Genomic DNA, 17912 nt, shown 5'->3' with positions numbered 1-17912 from the left:
TCAGGGAACTGGCCACAGTGTCAAGTCTGACAGAGTTCAAGGAGCATCTGGACAATGGTCTTGATCACAGGGCTTAGCTCTAGACAGTCCTGTCTAAAGGAGGAGCAGAGAGTTAGACTCTATCCTTATAGGCCCCTTCCAACTTGAGATATTCTATGACCCTCTGACTCCCAGGTTGTCCTCAACTTTTCAAGTAGACAGCAAGAACACAAAGTGAGCAGAAAAGCCTAAAATGGCAGCCTGGGACTGCATATGTCTGCCCCCTGCAAGGAGCCTTGTAAGACTTTGAAGGGAGGCAGGATAAGCTGGCATGAAATGGTGTATTCAGAGCCAGTTCAGAGGAGAGAAACCACTGCCTTGGACTGAAATCCAGCAAACAGGTGCTGTGCAGCGCCTGCCTACCTGCCTGCCTCTGCTGTCTGTCTCCTCTCACCGCATGTGCTTTCTGTGTCAGGTTCCTTGCAGTTTTATTCCTGTCAGCCGGCCAATGGATCTGCTGAAGAGCCAGCTGGAGTCCGCTCTCCCCCATGTTTCATCAACAAAATTGCCAGCTTGTTCTGATTCAGTATCTTTATTGTTGTTGATGAGGCTAAATGAATCAGAAAGAACATGGCTATGTATACAAAATAAAAATTCAGAAACCTCATCCTGATGCGAGGAAATTTTATTAGTGCTTCAAGTGGAGAAGTCTGCTGTGGAAACAGACAGAGAGCACACACAGACCATTTCCCCCAACCCTACACGTTTTATTGGGTTTGTGTGGTACCTCCTAATGACACCAAATCTTCCAGCAGGAAAACAGAGTTTTAGATCTGATTAAAGCCAGGTTAATTTACTGCGGGGTTGTGACTCTCCCTTCTTTGGATTCTAAATGCAAAACCTTCTAATGAGTCTTATAAATGTATCTCTAGATAAAATTCAGAATCCATGCTGGAAAACCTGAAAAAAAATCCTCCCAGCTATTGAACATACAGAGGTTTCAATTAATCCCATCCTGCCTGTATAATTTTTTCCCCCTTTCATATACTCTTTGTCAGTTTTTCACGGGAGAAAAAAAAAGCTTTTCCTGAGAGGATTTTTACTAACTAAATCCAAGTTTCCTTAAATGCCTTATTAAACCCACCACCTATGGCTGCTGGCACTGCATGACAGAAAAAGCTGTTGTAGTTTCAGCGTGGCATGTGGGAACCACAGACTGCCAGGCACTGGTTTTAACACTTCGGGTGTAAGCTTGCTTCTCCTCTCTAACTTATGCTAACTCACTTTAAGGGTGCTAAATTTTGTGCTTCAAAATGCATTAGCTCTTTGTCAAAGGGCACTTCATTACTTCTGGCACGCTTGCCTTTGGGAAATGTTTGGCAGTGATTGCTCTTGATGCTACAATTCAGAAGATTTACAGGAAATATTTTAATATGGTTATCAGAAAAGCAAAACTGGAATCTCAGACTCAATTATGCCAAAAAAGACTTCTGAGATCGTTGAGTCCAACCTGTGTCAGTCAACCAGGCCATGGCATTGAGTGCCTCATCCAGGTTTCTCTTAAAGAGCTCCAGGGATGGTGACACCACCACCTCCCTGGGCAGCAATGTCTGATCACCCTTTCTGTGAAGAAATTTCTCCTCACGTCCAACCAAAGCCAGCAGGGTCCGGCCACTGCTGGCCATGGTCACTCTCTGGGCACCCCAGGATGAGAGGACAGTCTTAAACCGCACCAGAGGAGGTTTGGGTTGGACAGGAGGAGGAATTTCTTTAGGAAAGGGTGATCAGACATTGGAACGGGCTGTCCAGGGAGGTGTTTGAGGAAACACCGGACGGGGCACTCAGTGCTCGGGTGTGGTGGACCCGGTGATGCTCGGTCCAAGGTGGGGCTCGATGAGCTCAGAGGTCTTCCCCAAGCTGTTTGACTCTGTGACTCGGAGCCCGCACAGGCCGATGCGGGCGGGCGGCTGAGTTACCGTGCGGGGGAGAACATGTGGAAAACGTTAATTTTGGAGCGACCCTCGCTCGCCCCCGGGCCGGGCCGCCCGCGGCCGCCGCCACCGCCTCAGGGCGCGGGTCCCGCCCGCCCTCAGCGCCCGCCCCGCCCCGCCCCGCGGCACGTGACCCCCGGGGGGAGGCGGGCGGGGGGCGCGCGCTCTGCACCTGTCAGTCAGCGCGTCACTTCCGCCCGTCGCCGCCGCTGCCGTCGGGGACCCCCCGCTCGCGGCTCGGAGCTCGGAGCGGCTGTGAGGGCACGGACGGCGTCGGGTCCGGCAGCGCGGCGGCCGCGGCACACGGCGCGGGTAGCGGCCGGCGGAGGAGGGCTGCGAGGAGAGCGGAGCGGCGAGGAGAGGCCCGCGCCGGCCCCCGGGGTAGGAAGAGGCGGAGGAACCTGCTGGTGGTGCTGAGGACGGCGGGGAGGGCGAGTCACCCGGCAACGGTGAGGGGCGCGGGGCGCATGCGCGGGGGGTCCCTGCTCGGGCCGCTCGGTGTCACGTCAGGCTTCAGGAACCTTCTGGCACCGGCCCGAGCGGGGCGCGGGAACTTCCTCCAGCCGAGCTGCTGCAGCCTCTCGCTGCGAGCTGTCAAGAGGCGGGAGCGTCCCCCGGGCTGCTGTCGGTGGGACCGCGCAGGCTGCGCTGACAGCCCGGCTCCTGCAGGAGTTGTGTGCCCAGGCTGCTCCCTCCTCGCCCGGAGCAGCCGGGTGCCCCCTGGCAGGGCGCGCTGACAGCACCGACCTCGCTCCCTGACAGCCCAGCTGGTCCCAAAAGTTGGAAGAAGGGCGGTCACTAAATCGCCTGGGTCACGGAGGCAGCGCTGGCGTTAAGAACGCTGGGTCATGGACTGAACGCGCCAGGCTGCGACCAAACGTATCTTCCGAGGGGTTTGCTGCTGTGGGTTTCCATTGTTCAAGGAAGCTCCTTAGGGATTTGAATATTTCAGTGGAAGTGTTTCTTGCTTTAATATGAGGTGGCCCAGTCTTTGGGTGATCCTTCAAGGTTTGGAAAAAAACAACAAAACCCGACAACAAAAAACCTCCCCTCACATACTGCAACGCCAACTTTTAATGCACAGTTCTCTTATTCTCAAGTTCCTTGGTCTGGCTGCATTTTGAGAAATTTCACAAAATTTCTTACTGCTGCCAGGCTCAAGATGGGGAAAAGAAGTAACAGATGAAGAAAGTAAATACCACATAATAACTCTTGCCTGTTAAAAAAAAAAAAAAAGTGAATATATAAAAAACTACACGGTTGGTTTTTTTTTTTTTTGGCATGTGTTCCTGAATGTCCTCAGGGATGGAATTGTTAGTTTGTGAATTTAGAACAAATTGTTAAACTGGATTAGTGTTTAGGTTTGAAGTTTTCCTGTCTTCCATGCAGTTTAATCTGCAGTGTAAAAAGAATAGAAAGCTGATTTGTTGGCCTGTATTATAAGCAGTTTAGCTATTTCGTTTGTTTGCTTTCTTTTTTTTACTGCTCATAACTGGTAAATTGCTTTATGTGTTCTTTGTTGCATAGGCTTGAAGATGTTTAAGATCTCTTTTAATCTTCTTTGTCTGTATTTTATACATTGTTTGGCTCCATAGGGATTCTTTCCTTGTCTTGACTATGTAACAATAAGGAATTAAATACCTCAGTGTTTTGAAAGCATCAAACTGGAAATTTACAGTATTGTTTTAGAAAAATCAATCAAGTAGAGTGTCCCATGGTTACATTTAAGGAAACTGACTCGGAGAGGCTCCTGGTAGCTTTTAATGCTTGCAGATTTTGACATGAACAACATGTCAAAACGTCTCAGTTTGGCAAACGATCATTTTTATCTGCTCTGTGTTAGTTTGGGCACTTCATTTCTGTGTTACTTGGAACACTTCGAGGATCTTCTTGCACTTATAAAGACTTAATTTAACATTTGTCATGTGTGGCTCATACCCTGAGAGCCTGTGCAAGCAGTGAAGCGTTGCTTTCTAATGTATATAATGGCATGTTTGCAAAAGCAGGTGAGGCTGGAGAAATATTCAGTGTGTTTGGAATAGACATCAGAAAGTTTTGAGTCCCTGCTTGCTGCATGGGAAGGCTTTAAGGGGTAGGGTTTTTTTCCTTTTCTAATATTCAGCCTTTTGATTTCTGGTCAAATGCTACAACTGAGCAGTGATGCCCCTTTCCAGGGCTCATTGGAAAGTGAGAAAAACCCACCAAGTCTGAGGTGTGGTTTTTTATTTTAGTTTGGATTTTTTATATTTTTCTGTGGTGATTCTCTCTTTTTCCCATCCCCCACAAAAGAAGCTGTAGCTACATGGAAGAGGAAGTGATGTTGGTTCAAGTTGTCCTTTAATTCCGTGCATAGCAGCAGGTTAACCTTACTGCCATATTAGCACACAAAAATCTAGTGGCCATTTAGGTGGGAGTGAATTAACTAGTGCAGGGCAATTCATAATTTCTATCTGTAAGGATGAAAGATGGCAAACTTTTTAAACTTTTTTCCTTGCATTGCAGGCCTAGCTGTGTATTTATTGATCATTTCAGATGTGAGGACTGTTATTTAAGAACTGAAAAATAACGTTTTATCCAAAACATACAAGGAGGAGATACAGAAGTGAAGGAATATTAAATCTTCTGTGAAGGGCTACAAAAGAGGAAGATTGTTACTTGTTGTGCAGTTTGTAAAGTGATGGCTCTATCAGTTTTGCAGCAGAGGGGCTCTGTGTCTCTTGTCAAAATTGGATTCAGGCAGAGAATACAAGAATTTTACATTGCTCCCTGGAAAGTTAGTATAATTGAGCAATTCAGTCTTGATGACTATTATTTTCTGTAAGGAGAGAGATTTTGCCTGCAAAAGTTTTGTTTGAGAATGACTAGCTGTCTCAAGGCTTGGTAAATTCAGATTTATCTGAACAGTTTGTGCTGGCTTGATAGCCAGCGGTTGAGATTTGTGGAGGTTCAGTTGGTTTAAGTGAGTTCTGTGGATTATTGCACCCTAAAACATAATATATTTGTTACTGCATCTTCTACCAGGCTTTTTTTTTTCCTCTGGAGCTGATTTGTTTTGAAGTCTTAAAAACATAGTTTAGAAGGTCAAAACCTGTTATGTTTGCAACATATGGGTGGAGTCATTCACTACAAGAAATGGGTAATATTTTGCAGGCCCATATTCTGATTAGTGAAAATAGTTCTATTGTGATATTAGCAGTTCTACTCTTGTGGTCTTCCCCCTGTGAATGTGTGAAATCCTGTATATTTTCTTAAGAAAAGAAGAAAAATGTGCCATTTAAGCTTAAAATACAGATAGGGCTTTATGTTTGTGTTCAAGCAGCTTGTAACAAAGACTCTGGTTGCAGAGGCTTTTTGCTGTAGAGAGGTTTAAATGGTTTTTATTTTCTTCACTGTTTGGACATTTCTAAGGACATTTGGGTGGGGCATCTGCTGGATCTGAGCCCTGTATCTGGTGGGAACCCTGCACTGATTGTCCAGGTTTCAGTGCCGCTGGCAGCTCTCCTCATGTGTCTCTTCTGTTCACTGTTCCCTGCAGTGTGTTAGGATTAAAATTTGTGCTCAGCTGTGTAGGATAATAATACATGGACAGAACTGAAAAGGTGAGAGCTGGAATCTTATCAATGTGGTTCTTTCTTCCTTTATACCCCCTTTTTAAGTGTGTATGTTTGAAAGGTTTTCTCTCCTTTCTGTTGAACTTTACATTTAATGAAATCTTTTGTTGTCTTCTTGGCACTCTAGAAATATAATCAGGTTAGTTAATTTTAGTCTGCAGTGTAACTCTTAACCTTGTGATTTCTTCAAATTTAGTCATAATCAAGTTTTTGACAGGAGACCTCAGTCCTCAGTACCAGACCTTTTTTTTTTTTTTTTTTTTTTTTTTTTTTTTTTTTTTTTTTTCTCCCATCTCTTGAAATTCAGAGAATCATTGCTGCAGCATTGAACTCTTCGTTGAAGTTTCTTTCTCCTGCAGTGGGGGTGCTGAGCCTGTCCTTTATTTTGGTGGCACGTGCTCAAGGTTCTGACAGAGGCAGCATTTGGACAGCAAAGGGGCTGTGAACCATTTTGTGATCTGCTGAGTTCCAGCGTGTGTTTCTGCTGACCTGTTTGGGAGGGGAGGAACAAACTGATGATAAATGTATGTAACAGGATAACTTATGTATAATGAATTAAGTACATTATATATTTATAGTTTGCTTTTTTGGTGTCTCTGAGATAGCTTGGCTTCTGTTCCAAAGTCTGTTTTAACAGCAGTGACAATTGTTAAACTGCTTTGGTTTTATAACGTGAAGTTGCAAGTTGCATAGTTTTGTTGATAATTTCTTCCTGTCTGTTACTTTACTGTACTTTTATAATGCCATTGCACCAAGGTTCTGCATTATCTGGTGCAGGGGCAATGAGATTTGTGTGGTTATGGAGTAGAGCTTTGCATTGGGGGGTGGCGAGTAGGATGAATATAATTAGCTGTTACACAAGATACAAAAGCCTTTTTATTTATTAACTACTGTTGTTAAGAGTGTGATGGGATCTGTGTGAGCAGGAAGTTTCTTTAGAATTCTGCACATGTGCATTGGCAGCAGCAGATGAGAGCAAATCTGGCAGTGTGTGGTGGTGGGTGTGAGGCACTGAGCAAACATCTACTTTTTCTGGTATCGCTGATGGTTTTATTTTCTTGCTACAATGTAGTTGGAGGATTATAAGTTGCTATAATGCTGTTAAAAAGCCTTTGGATTTTATCTAGTAAGTGAATATAAAACATTATTTTTGCTTATCAAAACCAGCTAACGTTTTGATGACTTCTCAGCTTGTCCTTAAAAATGTAGAGTTTTTTTGGAATGTTGCTTAAACCAGTCATTGTATTTCAGGTTTTTCTAATAGATATAGGATCTGTCTCTTGTGAAAGTCTGTGAACGATGGGCTTTTTCAGAATGTGATCAGATCTACAACTGAAATTGTAGACTAAACTTTAATGACTGGAAAATAAATACTAATCAGTATTATGGTTTCTTGGCTTGTAAATAAATTTAAAAAACCCATGAATTCCAAAATTATATTAGTTTTAGTTATATCTCTTCCAGAGGAATTTGCATGAGGTGTTTTGTTTCTTTCTTGCATGGAAACGACATAAAGGCTTAATTTAAATTGTTCTAATTTGTAAATTAGAAGGCTTGCTGCCACATTCCCAGGGAACAAAAATTGCATTAGAATTGCATTCCACTAAATCTTCTGTTGTATTTTTTGTGCTTCTACTTGCTGTGTCAGTATAACCAGTATTTTGTCAGTTGAGTGGTTTTTGAGACTGTCTCAGAAGTGCTGGTGGCAAATGATGGAGAATTTCTGCTTAGCAGCATTGAAGTTAATGTGTGTGTGAATGCACATGTGAAGGCATACACAAGCAAACAGTTCATTAATTAAAGAGCTGGTGTTCATGCTTCTGCTGACTCCTTTTTGATGGTGTGCAAAACTGCAGTGGGCTGGTTTCCTTCTGATTGCTACTTAACCAGAAAGCAAACAGGGCAGTGAAGAACCATAATGGGGAACAAAGGGAGCAGGAAAGTCACATCTGCTTGAGAAGAAATTTATTCTAACATGGATTCCTTCAACACTGAAAGTTAAATCTTGTAGTTATACCTTAATTTGAAACAGTATGCCTTAATGGGGATGGGGACTGTGTTCTTAAGAAGACCAGCTTATTAAATTTAAAATCATAACTGAGCCCAACTTGCCAGTCTAGACTTGTGACTAAAATACCTCTTGATAGCTGATTTCACTGAGGCAGAAAGAGGAAATATTGCTTTAAGAGTCTATTTTAAGCTAATCTTGCTGGTTTTAAAACTTTTTTTAAAAATAATTGTTTTGACTTTTCAAATGTATTAATGAGAACTTAAATGGGATTATTCTTTTTACATAGAAGATGTTCTGTGTCTGTTCAAGCACTGGCACATCTCTGCATTGCCTTTTACTGTACTCTTGAGACAAATCTGTCCTTTTCTGTGTCCTGGGTTTGTGAATTCTGTTTGTGGGATTAATTTCAGTTTGTCTTTTGTATAAATTTACTCCAAGACATGTCCCCTCCCCAGCCTGGCCATCTTTTCAATTTTAAATGGACTATTTCAAACAAGCAAAATACTGTTTTTACTTGTTAGCTGAACAAAAGCTGAAAATCAGATGAGGAAAAGCTCTTTTGCCCAAAAGCAGTTCATCCATTGGGAATGCTCACAGTAATTTGAGTATACAAATGGCCTGAAAATCAGTCGGTGTTAATTTTTACAAAAAATCAGTTTCCTTTTAACTCAACAAAACTTAAGAGTAAGATGAAGGGTGCTGGTTGCGGTTTTTTAGAGGCAGAAATAAGTGTAGCTCAGTAGTTGCCGAGTGGCTCTGTGTGCTCTGCAGTGAGCTGGGACTCAGGAATTTCCCAGAAAAGGGTTCTTGCTCCTGCCCTCACCTGGCAGCTGCCTCTGGGTGATGTCATGAGGAGGCAATTGCATGAGGAGAGTTCCTGTGATGCCAGCTTGGAATCTGGGTCTTAGGTTTTGGCCATCATTTAGAAATTCTTCTTAGAAAACCTGTTTAAAATTTGATAATTTTGAACTTAGCCAAAAAATCAATTATTTATTTGGATTTAACAGTATGTTTGCTGTAGGCATCCAGGGGGACATCGCAGGTTTTGTCTAGCTGTAAGTCATATAAGTAAACATAATACATTATTTTTCTTCATCAAATACAGAGGAAGAAATCAAAAACTTTGAGACTCTAATGTTTTTGTGGAATTTTGTTTGCAAATAATTGTTGCAGACAAGGAGCATTGATCTCTTTGCACTGGAGGATGTGTATGTGATCTGTTAGGACCCAGTTTGCATAGGGTCACAGCACTGCGGGCAGAAAAAGCCAAAAAACTTGAGGTGTGTTTCCTGAGAAGCTGGAACAGGCTGTTTTGTTGCTTTTTTTCCTATCTAGAAATCTTAGTTAGTTTGTACTTTTATGTATTAAAAAAATATTCACTGGCGATGTTTGCTAATGCCACGAAATAAATATTAAAAGCAGAGCAAAACAGCAGTCAGTGTTAGCTTTGGGTTTGTTTCAGAGACAATGTGAATTTCTTGCTACATGAAATGAGCAAATAAAAGAATTGCTTAAATAGTTGAGACTTGTGGCAGACATTGTACACGCAGAATTAATGTTTTCATTCCTATGGCACAGTTTCAGTTTGCAGCCTTTCTTTGTTTATTTTTGCTTGTTGCTTCATTCCTTTGTTTTAAGGAAAGGTGGTGGAACCCTGAGGACTTTAATTTAAAATGATGCCCATATATTATTTGTACTTTAGTCATTAATGTAAAAGCTGAACTAAATATAAGTCTAAATTTTCATGTGTATTCCTCAAGTATTAACAGTTAGCCATGTATTCTGTGGGGTTTTTAGTGGCATTTCATGTGTGGGCGTAAATACTTCTCAAGTTGCCAAGATAAGTGAATGCTATTATGATGGCAAAATGAAGCTCATGGTGCTGTTTTCCCAGCAGACTCTATGAAGAACTTGCCTTCATTAAAAAAAGCAACCCAAAATTTTTTAAATAACGCCAGAGAGCGCTGAAATCCACAGTACAAAACAAAATTGTGTTTTACCATAATTTAAGATGCTTGGGCTCAACATGTTGCAAAGGACATAGTAAGTTTTTTTCAGTCTCTTGTAAAATTGTGGTGTAATAAGGGGTTATAATAAGGTGTATTTTTACTTTCCTGCGTTTATGTTTTGTAGAGCATGATTGTAGCTTAAGGATGTTTTTAGATGTTTGTAGTAACAAGGAGGGGAAGTAGATTGAAAAAAATGCACTAGAATGTTTATAATGAAACTCAAGCTAGGTAGTTTTCTTTTGTGTGGGTTTTTTTTTTTTTAGTTGCTATTTTTTTGTCTTTTTCTTGATAGAACTTGTGAAGCATTTAGGTTATGAAATTGTGAGGGAGAAGCATGTGCTCAAAAGGATCAGGATAATAAGGGCAAAAGAAGAAAGAGTTGACTGAGTGGGTTAGCTCCTGTTTCCTCAGTTGTTTGATTGGGGCAAAAAAAAAAATTAAAAAACTCCACAGCTTTGCTTAAAATTTGTAAAAGACTCTGGAAATAATCCTGAAGGTTACATGTCCTGTCCTAGTTCTCATGTGTGTCTGCAGTGACGTGCTGCACTTCCTGAGTCACGGGAGGGCAAGCGGAAAAGCTTCTGATCCATATAAAAAGTGGAGATAAAATGTTTAATTATTAACAGTTATTTACAGTGTTGGAAATAGCAGGAAGTAAAACTTGCTGAAATAACTTTAATAACTTTCGGAGTTTCTAGCTCTTTCTAGATTTGGTAAATGTCAGATTAATTGTATCACAGCCTGTGAAGATAGCAAAGCCTGAACTAAAAAGGAAAGGACTGAAATGCTCTGAAAATAGATTGTTGCATATAATCATATATTGAAATATCTGTAAAAGGATGTCTGTGTGTGTCTGAGAGAATGAAAATGAGGCTTTCACTAATTTTTCTAGGTGATAATAAGCCATATCAAGCTTTCTTCTAAATATAAACCTGGGTTGTAAATCCAGTTTTGCTCTAACAGCCAGGCTGTTTCAACTTCATTCTTACCTTGCCAAGCCAGTTAAAATAGAAGTTTGTATTCTTTTTCTTTTTTTCATGCCTCTTGAATGAAATTAATATTCAGGCAGCCTGGCAAAAGTGGCTGAGCTTTCATGTCAGTGAGCTGAGTGCAAAGTTGCCTCTGCTTAGAAAGCTGGGCTGCATGATTGTTCATTTGGTGCAGAATTATAAAGAAGTGGTTACTTCTAATTTGGTCTTTTTATTAGGTGATGTTTGTTTTGAAGGTTTGTTTGTTGGTTTTAGTAAGTCAGCCTGAAGCATTGTGGCAGATCCATCAGAGGTTTTCTGCCAGCTGCCCTTAACCCCACAGCTGGCCAGTGTGAGGTTTTCTGGTTCACTGTGGGCAAGCTGACTTTGGTAGAACTTGAGAAAATAGGCTGTGTACAACTTCATATTTTAGAATTTGCTTGATATATTTGGATTGATAGAAATCTGCTTACGTGCCAAGATTATGTTGACTTTCACATAAAATACCAGAACAATAAGAAAAATGGCTGTACAAGGCCTCCATAAATTATAGGGGGGTCATGAATTGCAACTGCTTCATTGTTGGAATCTGGTAGGATCTTTTAGTAATCAAGAATTTGCAATAACAGATTTGAATATGATAGGGTGAAAAAAAAAAAGTAAAACCCATTGACTAAAATATAATCCTTTATTTTATGTTGTCAGTTCACCTGGAGTCCTGATCGCAGACCAGGATTCACTTGTGTGAGGCCTAAGAGATTTACAACCTGTGTGTAATACAAGGCAATAGACAGAGACAATTTAAACACTTCTAAGCCCAAAATATTTTTTCCTCTAGGCCTCAATGCAAGAAAATGCTGGGGAGGTGGAAACAGTCTTACATAGAGCTTATGACCAACTCCCTTAGCTCATGGATGCAGTTTGGGGAGGGTTGGGAGCAGGAAAACTGCTCTGTTCAAACTACTGAGAGTACTCTGGGCTCCTGTTGTGATAGGCTAATGTATGATCTGGCATTTTGGTACTGTAAGCAGAGGGCTTGGTTGTCAGGAATTTGCAAATGAAGATAAAGTTTATTTGTCCTAATGTGGAACAGAAGCAGGAGCTGGTGTGGGAGAACAAAGGGAGGGAAGGTACTTGTCTCCAGGCTGTCATATCAATCTCCACTTATGAAACAAAAGGTTTCAGTGAATTTTTTTAAGCTGGGGGAAAGCATCTTTATTGTCTAGTTTTGGTGATGAGTACTGTGGTTATGTGTATATCACAAGCTTGTTTTGCCCAATCACAGTTGCTTGAGTTTATTTAGAGCAGGTAGTGGGGGAGATCAATGGGCTGATGTGACTCTTTGACTGATTCTGGGCATTACATTGGCTCCACTGTGCCATGAAGCTGCAATTTAAATTTTTAATACCACAGAAAATTGTAAAGGCGATTTACTGTAGTTTGTAGCTATTTTGAGAACTGAGAACATGAAAAATGTCCAGATAATCTGGATTCTAAATAAAATGTGGCAAAAATGTGGGTGGTTCTATGGAATCTGACATGGGGGAAGTTGCTTCCTGTATCCAGACCTGATGATCACTTGGACTTTGAACTGGCAGTTAGGACACGTAATCAACTTCCTAGAAAATATGATCAGTACCATCTAATACTGGTTGACTGTAAAGGTTCCTCAGTTAGGATTTTGGTTTTGCTCTTGCTGTTCAAAGATGTTGTACTAGACCAGTGCCTGAGATCCTTCTAAAAATTTCATAGCCATTAAATATTTTAGTATGGTAGGTACTTTAAAACACTCTGTGTAACCTACTTAACTCTCCTTGATTCCTTGGGAGAGGATTGAATGAGTCTGCAAATTATTTCATAATTGTTAATACTTAGATGTCCTATGCTAACTTTCACTTCAGATTTGGTTAACTCATAATTGAAAAGAGGGATCTGCTGTTTTAGGAGCTCTCTCATAAGCTGTACTAATGTGGTCTTTATCCTTTCTTGTTCCGAACAAGAAACTGATGATTTGGCAAGAATTCCTCTAACGTGATGTTTGGATTCTTGACTGAGTTTAAAACTGTTGAAAACTTTATGATCTAATAATATTTTCCTTATTTTCAGATTAACTGCTGAAGTACTGATCGAGTTCTGCTATTCTTCAATGAGGAACTACAGGCTGATCTTTTGCCATAATCTTAAACAACCATAAATGACAAAAGAATGCTTGGTCAGTGAGGGCAGCTGGCGCAGAAAGCATTTTTCAAACTCGGCTGTTTAAGTACTCTGAGGTGGGTTTCTTACCTTGTTTTGCTGGGGAAAAAAAAAATTAAAGAAAAGCAAGTGTGAATTTCAGAATGTCTAATCTATTAGAATTTACCTCTTGGCAAACAGAATTTTAGTTTGGTTGCAGTGCTTTGGCTAACAGCATATACTTCATGTTCTGTGTGCCAGTCAAAGTGACTGCTTGCATTTAAGCAAGTATGTTTTCTTTTTATTATTTATTTTGAAAAGACAGTTTTTTCTCTGCTAGAAGAAATATTTTGGTTTTGACAGGATTACAGCCTGACTTATACTGCCCTTTATTATCTATCTAGATCCTTTATCAAGCAAAGACTTGCAAGTGAAGCTTGAGCTTCTGCATGATAGAATGGTATCACTGAGCATCTAGAAACTAGCTTTGGGGGTTTTCTGTTCAGTAAAAATTTTAATTTGATGCAAGTGTTGAAAGCTTTATTATGTAGACCAGAAAATGCCAAGTATGTTTTAAAATTATTACAGCCCAGTTGAGTATCACAAAATACTTAATCATTTCATATAATTGAAACTTAGGGTTTTGGTTTGGTGTGATCCGCTGGTTTCGTTTCCTGATAAGAGTCTTTTGTATTGAGTTCTGAGAGCCTGACTACTAAATACTGTCAGAAAAAGTACTGAGGAATCTACCAAAATACCTTAGAACTTAATTAGGAAGGTGGTAAACTAGAATTTTCTGCATTTTCCTTCCTGCTATATATGTTCTTCTCTGTCCTCTTTTGAGGGTTGGACAGAACACCTCTGTGGTAGTCATTTATTGAGTTAGCTGTGTTTGGAGTCATTGCAGAACTGTCCATTAAAGCAATGCATGGATGGAGACAGACTAGAGAGTATTTTCATTAGGTAATTAAAGCACTTTGTGTTACAGATTAATGCTTTCAAAAACATACATTGAACTGGGCCTTTTGGTTTTAATTTCTCCTATTGACAGAAAAGACAGCTTTGATTTTTGGCTGCAAAAAGATATGAGGAAGAGCTCCTCCCCTTCCTTGAGTAACTGCAACTCTGTTCTTGCTAACAAAATATTTGGAATTCCACTTGATGAGCTGCAGCAAGAAGGGCAACCAGACAATGAGGTTCCATTCATAGTCCGCCATGTCGTGGACTATATTGAGGAACATGGTATGTATTACCTTGCTGTATTTCAAATAATATATTTCAATGTTATTCTTACAGAATGGGTTGTGGGGTTTGAAGAGTACTTGTTTTCTGAAGTTAATGATTCAACTGGATGTGATTTAGTTGTTTTCAGTTCCTTCCTTTTTTGCTCCTTCTGTTATGTGTATCACTGTTTACTAGCCAACAGTAATGTAATAGCTCTGCAGAGCACCTCGTAGGAAATGCTGTGGTTTAGGTACTGCTAACATTTCCCATGTTATTTTATTGTTACTGGGCACAGGAAAGTGTGTGTTGGGAAGAGAATTGTGCAAAACTGTGGTCCAGAAAATGTTTCAGTCAGTATGGGAATTGGGCATAGCTGATTATCAATATTTTTTCCAATGTATTTGTCCATACCAGAGCTAAAAGTTTTATTTCTGCAAGTTTTTTTTTCTGACTCAGGGGGTCTGGAACAAGAAGGACTTTTCCAAGTCAATGGGAATGCTGAGACAGTGGAGTGGCTCCGGCAACGATATGATAATGGAGAAGATGTGGACCTGGTTAAAGAAGCAGATGTACCCTCAGCTATTAGCCTTCTTAGATTTTTTCTTCAAGAACTTCCAGAGCCAGTTATTCCAGGCAGTTTGCACATACATTTGATGCAACTTTCTCAAGGTAATAACTCTTTTTGATTCAGTGTTTTTATTTGATGATTTTAAGAGTAAAACTCAGTATTGAATTGAGATTTGTAGTGCCACTAAAGGTGTCTTTGGTTCTCTGTGTAATAGTATTAGTAATACTAGTGCTGTGCACTTTGGTTACAATGTTATCTGTCAGGACTGGAAATAGGACTGAAGTATATTCACTTGGTGTGACAAGCAGAATTCCCTTCTATGACTGTAAAATCTAGTGTGAAAATTTTTTCCTCTCATCTTTGAATAGATCACTGAGCATAGGTTTACATATGGATTGTTTCTAGCATGCAAGTCCCCATTTAGTTCCTTTTTGTCCAATATACAGAGAAATTTCACTTAAACTTGCAGACTTAAAAACTTTCAGTTAAACTTAAAAAAGACATTAAAGACTTATTGTCTTTATGTCTTTTTTAAAGTGTAAAAGTTATTTCAGAAAAATTTAAAATTATCTGTAACAAGGAAATCAATCACATAAACCCTTCAACAGTGTTTTCAGATGCTAAAATGAGACTTTTGATTTTCTCTAATTGGGTTTTGCCTGTCTAATAGACATATCTCAGTTTTCAGAATTACATCATCAGCTGCATTTGAGGCAGAGAAATTGCTTCAAGACCTGCAGAAGGTGGTAGTAGTTGTTGAGCCATGTGTTAGTTCTGCAGTCCTTCCATATCATTAGGTCCGGCTCAGTCCTGAGGATACCTTCATTACACAGCAGGGTGTGGCCGGTGTGCATCGTTAGGAGCTCATTGCAGGCAGGTGGTTCCTCAAAGTCCGGTGATTTGGCTAATGGGGGTGTGAGTGTGGCCATCCCAGAGCACGTGGCTCTGTGTCCCACGAGTGTGTATCCCAGCTTTAGTGCCAGAGGACTTCAGTTAGGGGTAAGAACGTTCTGCCTTTGGGTCTCTGGTTGTTTGGAACTTAAGTTTCAGGAGGGATTGGTTAGACGAAACATGGAGATGTGTATGTTCAGAGTGGTCTGATTACCACCTTGCTGTGGTCCCTTTCTTATAAAAGTCTATGTTGTTAAAGTACTTTTTAAAGTATTTTTTTTTCTGTTCTTCTTCCAAAGGGCAATTTCTAGAGTAGGAACTGTCAATGAAATGTTCATTTTAATGTGTTATATGTTTAGACAACCATTTTCTGTGCTTGGTTGCCTGTGTTCAGCTGCTGTAGGTGTTGACTGTGTCTGAGCAAATGAAATGCTGCAGATCATGTGTGTGCTCAACAGGGAATTTACTCACTCTTTGCTTTGATATCAAAGACTAGGATGTCTCTGCTCTCTCATCTCGAGGGGCAGAGATGGTTCATCATCTTCAAAAGTGCTTTTCCCTCTCTAACTGATCTTAGAAGAGTTTTCAAGTGTCTGAGAAAGAAAGAGAGGCCTCTTTATATCAATTTTTCTCCCATTTTGCTTTCCTGACATTTCTTTTCCTATAGATGAAATTTCTCAGGTGCAAACAGCTGTAAATCTTTGAACCTTGCTGCCTGTAAGGTTGATGAGGTAACAAATAAGATTTATGGGGACATATTTTGATTAAGAGTATAGTTAAATGGGTGAGAATGAGGAAATTCTATGGTGACCCTTTCTCAGATCTGAAATTGAATCAGCAGGCTTCAAGCTAAGCACATGTGGAGATGATTACGTTGAGATAGCTTGGATTTATCAGTTAAGTATTATAAAAGCAGGTAGAGTGGTGAGAATGGGATGCTTGTAAAAGAGTCAAAGCAGCTTGTCTGCCAGAAGAATTTAAGTAGATGGCAGTTAACTCACTATTGGAGCTGTGGCTGTCTCTAGAGCTCTTCTGTGAAGCAGTTGTTATGTAACAACGGTAAATCAAAAGCATAGAGAGTTTGCCCTCTGAAATCAGGAATTTGAGTGGGCATTATTTGGGGAAAACCTGCAGAAGAGAATGTGGTGGATAATAATGAACAAATGCAAGTAAGTTTTCCCATTTAAGGTTGTGGTTTGATCAAGTCATTTGTCTTTTCAGAAGTAAGTAATTGTCAGAGGCACAAAGCTGATCACAATCAAATAGGAAGAGATACCTTCTTTGTGAACTAAAACATTTTTATTACTTTTTCAGATTATAATAATGAAGATGAATTTGGAAGAAAGTTGAGGTTCCTCTTGCAGCAGCTTCCACCTGTTAATTACAGTTTGTTAAAGTTTCTGTGTAAATTTTTAGCTAACGTAGCATCACATCATGAAGAAATTTGGTCAGCAAGTTCTTTAGCTGCAGTCTTTGGCCCGGATGTTTTTCAGTAAGTTAATTATAAAAGTTAATTCCCTGTTTCTGTGGGAATTTGAGTGTCCCTTTGTAATTTGAAGTCATTCTTGGTCCCTGAGCAACAGTAACAAAGTGCACAATATGTTTCAGGCAGAATCCTTTTCTGTTCCCACCCACTCTCTCACCCCAGTTTGGTTTTACAATTTTTGCTAAGATTTAAACAGCAGCTTGTCTCCCCGCTGTGGCATGAGAAACCACTGTTTTGATTGTTGCATTACTGTATTTATTCTGAGGTTCAAATATTTTAGTGATAGTATGGAAGGCTACTATTTGTAGCACAAATACAGTTCTGGGAAAAGGCTGGTAAAGTACCAGCTTATACTGTTGTTTCCTCTCTACAGGAAAATATTTGACTTTTAAATACTTCTCATGAAAATTTAATCGAATAGTTACTAATTAATGATTTTAAAATAAAAAAATAGTATAAAGCTTTGTAAGGCAGTAGTGTGAAGGCATGCCTAAAGTTCTGTGTGTTCAGAATGGGTAGGGGATAATGGCATGAAGTATAGCACTTAGTCATAGGAGACATTCAGAGGTGTTCTTTGGGGAAATGTTGCATTTAGATTTTTAAGCTAAAACAGTGTTGAAATCTTTAGCATTTACACAGATGTGGAGGATCTGAAAGAACAGGAAATAGTTAGCAGAATAATGGCGGGACTTCTGGAGAACTACTATGAGTTTTTTGAAAATGAAGAGGAAGATTTTTCATCTACTAATGATTTAAGCTCAATAACCGAGCAGGTAAGAATATTTTGAATGGCTCTATGTTGCCACTTAACTGTTATACACATTTATATTTATGAAAGATTTATTGAAATACAGTTTCTTTAGTGTGACTTAGAAGTTTCTTGCAAACCGACAAAACCTGGCATTTTCTTAATGCTTGTGAAATTCTTGATTTCGTGGTAAGTGTAGCTGCACTGTATTGAAAAATACATAGGAACTAAACCAACAGTGATATCCTGCC

The 17912-nt window shown here is 40.0% G+C and overlaps 1 protein-coding gene across 4 annotated transcripts in view; it reads left to right on the top strand.

Moving 5' to 3' along the window:
- The first annotated feature begins 2180 nt into the window (after window positions 1–2180).
- The window catches only part of FAM13B (family with sequence similarity 13 member B), a 44603-nt gene continuing 28871 nt past the window's right edge, over window positions 2181–17912 (top strand). For 3 of the 4 annotated variants that reach the window (XM_084215981.1, XM_084215982.1, XM_084215979.1), the window contains exons 1-6: window positions 2181–2419; window positions 12676–12842; window positions 13796–13986; window positions 14425–14637; window positions 16742–16919; window positions 17542–17686. In XM_084215981.1, coding sequence (XP_084072107.1) covers window positions 13830–13986; window positions 14425–14637; window positions 16742–16919; window positions 17542–17686 — 693 coding nt within the window. In that variant the 5' untranslated portion in view covers window positions 2181–2419; window positions 12676–12842; window positions 13796–13829. The remainder of the gene's footprint in view (window positions 2420–12675; window positions 12843–13795; window positions 13987–14424; window positions 14638–16741; window positions 16920–17541; window positions 17687–17912) is intronic. The other variant, XM_084215980.1, reaches the window with a different exon arrangement.

Source organism: Fringilla coelebs (genome assembly GCF_963513975.1).
Source record: "Fringilla coelebs genome assembly, chromosome: 15".
NCBI classification, from domain to species: Eukaryota; Metazoa; Chordata; class Aves; order Passeriformes; family Fringillidae; genus Fringilla; species Fringilla coelebs.
The sequence above is the reverse complement of the archived record's forward strand: the minus strand, read 5'-3'. Positions and strand labels throughout refer to the sequence as shown.